This window comes from Zootermopsis nevadensis, unplaced genomic scaffold (assembly GCF_977971745.1).
Source record: "Zootermopsis nevadensis isolate Lab colony 2312 unplaced genomic scaffold, Znev_1.0 Znev_ptg000019l, whole genome shotgun sequence".
Taxonomy (NCBI): domain Eukaryota; kingdom Metazoa; phylum Arthropoda; class Insecta; order Blattodea; family Termopsidae; genus Zootermopsis; species Zootermopsis nevadensis.
In genome coordinates this window covers 2,313,059-2,324,292 of record NW_028259151.1, presented here as the reverse complement: position 1 = coordinate 2,324,292, position 11,234 = coordinate 2,313,059, and the positions used below count along the sequence as shown (strand labels likewise).

The following is an 11,234-nucleotide window of genomic DNA, read 5'->3' as shown; positions in this document are numbered from 1 at the left end:
ACCCATAACTGGGTTGTAGAGCCAAGAAAGAAGAAAATTATTAAAGTACGATACGTGTTTATTACAGGCGAAATATAACCTCTAATTCATAGTGTACTCAAAACATACAGCGGTAAAAATCTTGATGTAGACAGTGTCTACTACAACAAACAATCCTAGGAACATTGTTTTGCGTATATAATTTCTCGTATAATTTGCCTTTGAAATGTCAATATTTATTTTATTAACGTCTAATAAATAATACATACTAACATGGACAGACATGTTTCAAAATACGTTTTTATTTACGGACATTCTACGTGAAATAAGTCCGTACGCTAGGTTCTTCTACAACATAGGTCTAAATGGGCTGTTTCCCTTGTGGAATTTCTAAAGCTTAAATGCTATTTAGTGGTATTCTGAGTTGCATTCATTTGACGGTTGTTAGGCTGTCCCATTCCAAACTGCAGTAGAACTATCATATACGTCACTATTGTAGACGAATACTGCAAGAAAGCAGTGAGACTCTCAGTAAGAAATTAGAACTAGGATGAATTGATCAAATAACCACAATAGAAAATAATCTGGAAGTTTCAAATAGTGTTTTTATAGTTGTCTTTTACGAATTATGTGCACCTGTGATTGTCTACTTTTGACCAGCGTATTATCCATTGTTCAATTTGTGTAAGCTAAAACAATAATTTAAATCAGTGTAATCAACACTTTTATCAGTTATTCAGTTTCTTTATATGATCAACTATGTGTTTCAGTCTGTAAGCTAACAGTGCTTTTATAGCATTACACAAGTGGGATTAAACACTAGCAGGTAAGACGATAATAAAAGGTGACTCTCTACATGTTAACCGCTTATATCCAAGGATTATTTGACATAGATTACATATTTAATACAATAGTAAAATTAAACATGTATTGGAATTGAATTTGACATTGCAAAATGGTCTGAGACATGTGAAGTGCAAAATGTATTTGACTGATGTCGTGGATTTTTCGGAGCTCGAAATTGCATTTCCAATCGTGTTCACATTCATATCCTCTTTCTGTGACATCGACTTAATAGACTCCTATCTACGTCTAATTATGACTAAATTTCTGTCTGAATTTGTTATGTCTTCCACGCAAGTTCCTCATCTGTCTTATATTCTTTGATTTTATTGCCCTAATAATATTTGGTTAATAGTAAGAATTACTTTACAATTACTTTTCCTTGCACAAATTCCTTCCACTCTGGTTATCACACCACACGCCTATATTCTGCTTTTAAATAAAGAATACAATTAAATGTTTTGCAGGCCTATCAAATTCCTTAATAGAGAGCGTCTGCCTTAGGGATGCCTAATGGACATGTAGGCTTATATCAGAAACCCATTATTTGGTAGGATTTGTGGTTTTCATGGCGGCGAGTATGAAGATGGCTAAGATGGATGTCTTCTGGGTATCAGCGCTGCGTAGACTGGAAGAAGTTTACCAACGTTTCAGATGTGCTGTCACCTCTGAAATTTTGGAAACCTCTACAAGACTACGCGGCGCTACAACCCAGAGGACAGCCATCTTCACCGTTTATTAGCACTCTGTTACAAATATTGATCGCTGGCAAATGCGAATGCTCAAATTTATTTTGTCAAGGCATCTAATATCAGCTGTTGGTCCATGCTGATGATGTGAATCTGTTTGTCGACAATACAAACATTACAAAATTGAACACTAAAACACTCTCACACTCGGAATGTTGGTCTAGAAATAATTTCAGGAATGGCAAAGACTCTGATCAGTACAGAAACAGAATTTAAAGATATAAAGACAGCTATTGAATCGTTAGAAATTGTGACAAGATTCAAGTGCATGGGGCGACACTAACAAGTCAGAATGCAATTTTTTACAAAATCAAGAAAAGATTAAATTCAGGGAATTCTTGCTAGGATTCAAGCCAAAATCGTTTATCCTCCCATAAATTTTAAAAAGTAGCTATATTTTAAAATATACAAAAGTATAATTTTGCCAATTGTGCTGTATGGGTGCGAAACTTGGGCTCCCATTTTGGAAGAGGAACAAAGCTTTGGGGATTTTGAGAACGGAATGTTGAGAAATATATTTGGAATATGGAGAGACGGATTATTGAGAACATTGCATAATGATGAGCTTTACGGGCTGTACGACTAACCTGATATTGTTAGAATGATTAAATTGAGGAGGATGAATGGGCGGGACATTCAGCACGTATGAGGAAGGAGGCAGTTGTTTACAAGGTATTGGTTGGGAGGGCTGAAGGGAGAAGACCGCTGGGAAGACCTAGACGTATGTAGGATGATAACGTTAAAGTGGACATTAGGAATATAGGAATCGATGGTAAGAAACTAAATGCAGCTAACTCAGGATAGGGTCCGGTGGCTGGCTTTTGTGAACATGATAATGAACATTCTGCTTCCATACAAAAACGTGGGCTATTCTTTGAACAAGACGAGTAACAATCCACATTTCAAAGAACATCCTGCACCACAGAGTTAGATAAAAGTACCTATTATATCTTTCTGAAACGTTTGTAAGATCAAATATTTTAAAATTACAACAGCGGATCGTTTGCAAAGGACGGTGGAGCGGATTACATTAGGTGAATGCATCATATTGTTCAGTTTGTGTTGTATCTAAAAGTGTAAATATTACAATATACAAAAAGGGGTGATTCCTAATATGTAAAGAACTCTGAATTCTTAATGTCTTTTAAGGGTATGAAACTTAATCCCTGTCTCATCAAAGGAAAATAATACATATAGAAAATTATAAGGGTAAACAAATCAAGGTATATGAGATGAACAAGGAATGTAGCCCGCTTGTCTGGGACAAGAACTGCATAAACAATTTCAGTCGGAGACAACTGAAGGGCAGAGACCTCTTGGGAGACCTGTACTTAGATGGGAAATAAATATTAAAATTGACCTTAAATATTTATGTTTAAAAATGTAGAATAGATTCATATGACAGGTTAGTGTCGCTGACATGCTGTTTTGAACATCACACAATTTTAATGTTTTGCAGAATTTGGGAGTTTCCTCATTTGAGCGACCATCGTTTTTACATGGACTATTGGCCGTGATGTTAGAAATACGAGGCCCGTATTTTTTATTTTATTTAAAACGGCGGAGTGTGATATATTAATGGATATGACGAAAGCAAGACAATTCAAAATGTGTACTGAAGGGTGATTATATCGCAGATACTATAGTTTAGTTGATGTGACGGTCTCAATCTTACCGATCTGAGCATTTCCCTGTTTACATCGAAGAATCCAGCCACTGATATCACTGGGGGATGCGATGATATTGTATTCAGGAAAGCGTTCACCTGCAATGAACAACAGTTAAATGCCTCTGAAATGAGGAAAAATATGTAAGGAATAAGAGAGTCGTAAGTTGTGATAAGCTTCGCAGAAAGGCTACTGGATTATTATGCGTGTTCAAGAAGTTTTGGTATTGAGTTACTTGTATTATAACAAATAATGTATGTGGTAAATGAATATAAACCATTATAGTGCTAAGTATGAGTGATATCATCGAAGGCCAGGTTGAAGGAAAGAGTGGACTAGGAAGAAGATTGATACAGCTAACCTTAAACAAGGAAAGAAGATGACGTTCCAGGAATTAAAGCGAGAAGCCGAGAATAGGGACAACTGGAGAGCTCTTTTTGGGCAGAGCAATGGACCTGTCGTAAGACAGAACACTTAATAATAATAATAATGATAAAACCGACGGTTAGAATGCGTAAAATGCAAGCGCCATTTTGATCAACTGTTAGTATCCTACGTGTCCATAGTTCTGTATTTTACACGCAAATTTCCGCTTGCGATACGTGAGAAATAATAGGCCTTTAGTAGTGGAAATATGAACTTTTCATCTCCACATAATATAAATTCAGTACATTTAATTAACATCAAAATGTCTTTTAAATATTGATGGCAATTTGATGCGAGTTTATAGACTGGCAATGAAAGGAATTAGCAGTGTATACGTGTACTTACTATATGTAGGCTTCTGTGTGCTCTTGAGTTTGGAGAGAGAGAGAATTGTGTCTGCTTTAGAGCATTGTGGTAACTATATGTACCACTTGCTTTACAGTTAAATAACTCAACATTTCGCCATATACATAGTGTTTCAATAGTATGTTAACTAACTTTCTGTTGCAAGTTCCTGAATTAAAAGTAAGAAAAAATGTTCCTATGAATACGTGATTACAAATGCACATTTTTAAAAATAATAGCCAAAAATAATTTTCAATGTATGCCTTTATTGCCAAGTATAAGGACAGAGATGTTTATTTATAACAGATGCTCAAAGGTTGGTCCTCCATTCTCCACACATACACGACTACAACGTACACAAGACTCACGAATTCGTTCGTACACAACAGGGTTTCTTCGAATCATCTGGCATGCATTCCGCCCACGTTCCCATAGGTCGTCTTTATTGTTTACGTGTGTTACTTAAACGACGGACTTCAAGTGACCCCACAGATAAAAGTCCAATGGAGTCAGGTCCGGTGACCTCGGTGGCCATGCTACTGGACCACCGAATCCAATCCGTCGCTGAGGGAACTGTTCATTGAAATGTTCTCTGACTTGACGGGAGAAGTGTGCTGGGGCCCTGTCGTGCATAAACCACATTTGTTTTCTTTTATTTAGTGGTAAATCTTCTAGGAGACGTGGCAAGTGTCATCTTAAGAATCGCCGATATGAAGGTCCTCTTACACGTGATGAAAGCATGTATGGACCAATAAGCATGTCGTCAACAATTTCTGCACAAACGTTTATTGAAAATCTTTACTGAAAGCTGGATTGACTTTGATATAAAGTCATTCACTGAATCTTATTTTTGGTTATTATTTCGAAAATGAAAGATTTGCGTCCCCATGTTCATAGGAACATTTTTTCTTATTTTTGATCCTGAAACACGCACACACAGATTGTAAAAATACTTTTGACTCACTTATTTGTATACAGTATGCCCCACAACAGGATGCCCAAAGCTTTACTCTCGGGACAATTATAAGCCGAAAAGTTCAAATAATCATGGGTCCGATCTGCATCGGTTTGCCAAGAAAATGAGAATGGGCATGTTATTGAATTTGTAACTTTTATATTATTTCCATTTAATTTTAGGTCACCTTGTATTTATCATTATTCTTATTATTAAGTTCAGACTAACTCTAAATTCATTTTCAATTACTCACGTTATTTCCGTGACTCGAAATAGCGAGACTGATTGTCGATGCAGAGTTGACCCCTTCGTGTAATTGAAGTAACAGACCTCTTTACACTGATCCCAAGAACACGTAGTTAAGTTAAGGACATTCTATTGCAGGACAATCTGTATATTCTTTAGGTGTCAAGATTGAATAATGATTATTTTCCGTAACATCATTAAGGTACTGTTATTTGCATATTGATGCGGTGCCTTGGAAGTAATTCTAATTTGAAATTTGTAAAAGACCTTACAAATATTAAACATAGTTTTAACTCTAAAATAACTGTATTGTCGGATATTGTGGCGTATAGTTCCGTGGAAAGTGTCCGACATTTCAGAAAACCCATATTTTCGACTTGCTTATGTCATTGTTGTGCTTATTTGCACAATGTACATGAAATGAACGTAAATAGGGCTGGTCACTTCATATGACTCAATTCGACAACCACTAGATGGTTTTTGGATGAAATTTGGTATGCCATTGGCGATTGCTTTAAAATAGTGATTATCAGTTTCTTGTAAACAGTAATAATAAACATGGCTGGCAAACAAACTTATTGTGTGGGATCAACATAAACTCTACTTGTGATAAGGCCATACAATGACGTATGGTAATAGATTTTTGGGAAATACAAAATTTTGGTACAATAAATATTTATATAGTGTAGAACAACAACATGGAAGGTGCATAAGAAAAGGAAAATAATTTGACATGGCTAGGATTCGATCTTTGGTTGCCAACATTGCGAAACCGTTATCCCACCAAAGAGCTAAAGTTCATTGTGACGTATCGGTGTTGTTTAGAGTACTTACAAATATGTTTCAAGAAACACTACAAACATAGTTAATAGGTTCTATAAATGAATTAGAGAAATTTTCTTTCTGTGCAAAATGGGACTGGTTGTATGCAAATATTAGTAAATTTTTTTGCCTCCATTTCTCAGTCATCTGCGTCTGCCCAACTTGCGGGAATGTGTTCTGTCGTTTTTCTTCCTGTGAGCGCACAACAGGAGATCGAGAAGGTATTAACACGGGCTGGACCACCTTGAAAAACCGACCCACCTTTAGCGCCAGCGAATGTCGTGTTTCTGAAATATTCTTACCTCTATCAAGACATCGTGATTTTCTCTCGACGACATGATGAGCTGCAATTCTTCTTCTATTTCCACTTTAACCTACGTAACGGAGCAAAACATAAGTGAAACATTAAAATATCTAAATTGATACATAGACTACAAACATAACTTGAGAGCGTACAACGGGCTAAAAACGCACATTTTGCTGTTGGGTTGTACACAGTTTGCCTCTGACACCATACTTTATAGGCTAATTGGTTCAACTATGCCCATCAATATCGCCTAACCCCAAGAGGTGTGCATCGTAATCAAAATTTAATGCAGTTACGTCAATGATTAGGGTGAGATCCAAGTACCACTCATACAATGACGATATTGCCGTCTTATTGGGCAAATACAACGCTAATTTGAGGCGTGCCAGATGCAAGTTATTGCGGTTAGTTAAGTATGCAGTGTCCTGCGCTGGTTCGAGTCTCGGGGAGAAGAAATTCTCTCATGAGTTTTCGACCGGTGCCAACCCAGCATCGTGAAGAAATTGGGGAGCTACAACGGGTAGCGAAATCCGGTCAGGAAAACTAGCAATGACTGGGGTTCGTCGTGCTGACCACACGTCACCCTATATCTTGTTGGATGATCATTCACCTCTGCATAGGCATGTGAACGTGAGGTCAGTAGCCAGCTAGTCGGCTTTGGCTCTCAGAGGGCTGTACGCTTTAATTTAATTTAATTTTAAGTACGCAGTAGAACCAAATATATGTTACAGTAGCCTTACATTTAGATGAACCTTGTGTGCAGCATTACAGGTGACATAGAACGTACATCCTCCAGTCACTGTTCCGATACCCATTCCAATTGACTGAATAGGTATTTCCGCTTCGCTAGTAATCCCGTACAAGAAACCATACAAGGACATGGTGATTATGAACAGATGAACAGCAAAGAACAAGCAAGAAGTTTTTTCCATAGCGCCACCTAAAAAATAAACATTGAAGGATGTACCTTGATCCTTGAATGTCTTTAATGGATGTCACTGGAAATATTTCTTCTGAACAAAATTACATTCAAGGTCATGTTAAGATTGAAATACGTGTTACCATTGGGTTTAATATATTGTATCCTCCACTCAAAGAACTGTGATAGACCTACAAGAATAACTCTCTTTAAAAGCTACTAGTAGCTTATCTACTCAAAAAGTGATAGTGGAACCACGGTTCCGGAGAATTTGGCGTAAATTCGTCTATACGGAAAGGAAGTTTATATATTGGTTTTTTTCTAAATATTTCCTTTATACATGCTTTACAATTGAGATAAGTTTGATTAAGACATTGATTATTCAACTTCAATTAGTTACGCTTAAAATGGGTCAGTGGTAGATGAATGTAATGTAATTTAATGTAAGGTAAGGTAATGTAATGTAATGTAATGTTTTATAGATAACAACAATGCTAAGTAAACAGATGACGTTTCCTAGGTAACAATAATGCCGAGTAAACAGATGACGTTTCCTAGGTAACAAAAATGATGAGTTAACAGATGAATTTTCCTAGGTAACATAACAATGAAGTTACAATTTTTCGTTTCCCTTTTTCGTAACACTTTTTAGTAACACAATTTTGCCGAATGACCCATCCTTATAGACGTATTTACGTCAAAAATGCACTGACATCTTTGTTTGAACCTATCAGATCTCAGTAAATAATAAATATAACACATAAATTCATGATTTACACAGTGGACAGAAATGTTGGATGAAGGTTACGGCTGGAAATTTAGTACGGTTATAATGAAATCATACAGATGGTTTGATGGCCATAAGTTTTGGAAAGTTGCCGTGTGGAAGACGAAGATTATCTGTTTTATAGACACAAGGAATTGACGATATGAAGATCTTGGTAATGAGTTTATCTATCTACTTTATTCTAAGATCAGATTCCATAGTTGCGTCCCTTGTTCAATAACCGGTACTGCAAAGCGGCATACCTGACCCGGAGACCAGTTGGCTGAGTCGCAACCAGAGGATTCTGTACCGCCCTATGCTCTGCGCTGTGTAACGCTTTCGCCTCAGTTCCTCCTGCAGAGGGGGACCAAATTATAAATCTTCATATTATACAGTAAATGCCGGATACTCCATAGTGACGAGATTTATAAAATTTTCCTCTTCACAAAGTATTATCTTTTGATAAAATGAAAGAAGATAGGGTGGACGCTACCTCATGAGCAGAATTAAATTTCGTTATTTTCCTTGTCTAAACACGACGTCAACAGAACTTGATTTGTAACTTTTTCGTATGAAGCTGTTTGCTAAATGTATAAAATATACGTTGTGTTTTTTGGACAAATTACTTTTCTCTATAAATGATAAATTAAGAGACTCCGTGACATAAAATATTACACATCTTATACACTTTGTAATATTTTAAACTTGAATTTAAGGCCGTATATTTAAATTCTTATTATCTCAACATCTTGTTTCTGATGAGCAATTGAAACAGTAGATCAGAAGAGAAAAATAGCATTTATAAATAGCCTTGTGTTCTTTCTAAGTGATTAATTGTAGTGGAAATGAAGTGAATTGAGTAGTAATGAGATCAGTTTCTTGAGAGTATGTCATTAATATCCTAAAGTTGTTAAGAGAACTCAGAATGTCAAAGTGCAAAGAAAACAATCGGGAATTCTCTGAACTGCCGTATCGATTGTTCTTGTTTTCAAGATGATAAATTCTAACGATAGGCCAGTTCATCATGGATTAATTTCGTAGGATTATACGAAAAGAGTGAAAAAATTTTTATTAGTTTTGTTGTTCAGGTATGTATATAATTTGTGTAAGTTGGAATATTTAATATCCTATTGCCCTTCTAGTTTATTTATAGCAAATATAACTCCATTGTTGCAGCGCTAAACATATCTAAGACAACACAGCTAAGTACTGAATTATTGCGCGTTTCTTGCAAGAAACGAAAGAATGACCGTCTGTCCGTCCGTGCGCGGGATTCAACTCTAGAACCAATGGACAAATTTGAGTGTAATTTGGTGTGGACTTTATCTTTTATTAATTGGCGCATTCGTTCTTCAAAAACCATGTTAAGGGACGTTTAAACATATACTGTACACCCTCTGAATCTATGTTGTTCTTACATTTTTTGATAAAATAATTGAATCAGACGAAAACAAGAAAGATGTCATTAATATATGTCAAGGAAAATTTTAGAAAATACAGAGCCCTATATCAGACTGTAGTTTGCTCGATTCGTTTGTTAATTAGAAGAGATTGAGGCAAGTCAATTATTAAATCTTATGCTTAATAGATAATTTTATGTATTTTTATCGTCCCCGAACTTTTGCTAGTGCACGTTTCTTTAGTCTCCTGTTAGCTCATTACCCAAAGCTTATAATTTGTAGAATCAACCATACTTCTTAATTAGACAAAATTCTTTTTGAACTTCTCATAAAGTAAAAGTTACGAACTGCTGGATACCTACACACTAAAGGAAATTCCACCCGATAACGTTTCATGTAGGCCCTTAATATCAAATTTAATCCATATCTATTCATCAGTGTCAAACGGAAGACGTCGATCTTCACATACCTTCAACGTTCGCAAAGAGACTGAATTCCCTTCTGGCGACGTTTTAAGATATAATAAGAAGGTTTGATATTAAAATTCAATGCACTTACTGTATATGAACCCTGGAGTTAGAAGGGAACATATGTAAATTGAACTGTCAGTTTCTTATAGCAGACCTTAAAATTCCTGGACAGAGTCTTTCCGGCCGTAGATAGAGTTCTGCACGTGGTAATCCAAAGTGTTAAGTAACAGTTAACTAGTGTTATGGCGTAGAAGAAGCCCGGAATTTGCCATATGCGAATGTATGGAGTGGAGAAGTGGAATGTTATAGCTGCAAACCCAATGGTGGAGCAGCGGATGGCGTGAAAAATGCAGCGTTTCTTGACGTTCAATGACAGTCTATTATGAGTGACTTTGAGGAACAGCATCTGAAAGAGAAGCAGGTTTCTACTGTAATTCAGTGAGTTTCTTTTTTCAATTAATCTCTTTTCGGGTTTCAACAATATCTACCATTTGCTTTCAAAAATTAATTTACATACCTGAAATTTAGTCCACTTGTTGATGTAATCAACATAGTTGGAGGCGTCCAGCCATAGAAGTACAGGTGAACTTATGGAAGTAAACAAAATCAAAATTAGCATTGAGTAGAAGATCGTGGTCAGGAAATCGATCTTCTCAGAAAACAGCACGGACGACAGATCTCCGAGGATGAAACAGATTATAACCGTTGTTACAGCATAGATGCACATGGTGTAGGCCATGATTGACGAAAACAGCTCGAATGTTGAGACTCCTGAAATTAGAGGCAAATTTGAAGCAAATTGTTTTCTGGACATTATCTATCGTCGGAGATTAAATAAAACCAATAAAACCACGATATTTCGTAAATCGGCGTCTATCTCCGTCTTCATGTAAAACCTACTCTTTTGGCCCCAATCGATAGAGCTAATCGTAATCTCCGAATATAGCAGAAGTGGATATCAGAGTAGGACAGCAAACCCCTTGAGCGATAAGGAAAATAACTTTCTCCAAAAATTACGTAACATAGGTAAGAGTTGGTGCATATGATCAGGGTAACATACTGTCGAAAGTCCAATAAACTAATACACAAAAAGAATTAAAGATGCAAAAAATTGTAAAAACAAATTGAAGAGCAAGTAGAAAATACATATTCTGACCTTCAAAATATCAAAAGCTGAAGTACACAACGACTCTCAAGGATGTAAAAGGTTCATACAAGACCGAGCTCAACTATGTTGCAATATAAAATAAGCAAACAAACAAACTATTAACACCATAAAAAAGACAGTATGCCATACGCATTTCAACCTCAAGAGGTCATCATCAGTGGCCACAGGGAAA

At 36.2% G+C, this 11,234-nt stretch overlaps 1 protein-coding gene across 2 annotated transcripts; it reads right to left on the bottom strand.

Annotated features, from left to right (window-relative positions):
* Positions 1–43: 43 nt before the first annotated feature.
* LOC110831286 (gustatory and odorant receptor 24) lies at positions 44–11,032 on the bottom strand. Of its 2 annotated transcripts, XM_087351410.1 has the most exons (7): positions 10,412–11,017; positions 10,049–10,300; positions 8,288–8,378; positions 7,080–7,279; positions 6,335–6,406; positions 3,247–3,336; positions 44–485 (listed from the first exon to the last, which is right to left on the bottom strand). In XM_087351410.1, the coding sequence occupies exons 1-7, from the start codon at positions 10,706–10,708 to the stop codon at positions 384–386; spliced, it is 1,104 nt and encodes a 367-aa protein (XP_087207536.1). In that variant the 5' UTR covers positions 10,709–11,017; the 3' UTR covers positions 44–383. The 2 variants fall into 2 exon arrangements, with proteins under 2 accessions (XP_087207536.1, XP_021922814.2); XM_022067122.2 differs by lacking the exons at positions 44–485; positions 3,247–3,336 and adding an exon at positions 4,256–4,631 and having other exon boundaries at positions 10,412–11,032.
* Positions 11,033–11,234: the final 202 nt, after the last annotated feature.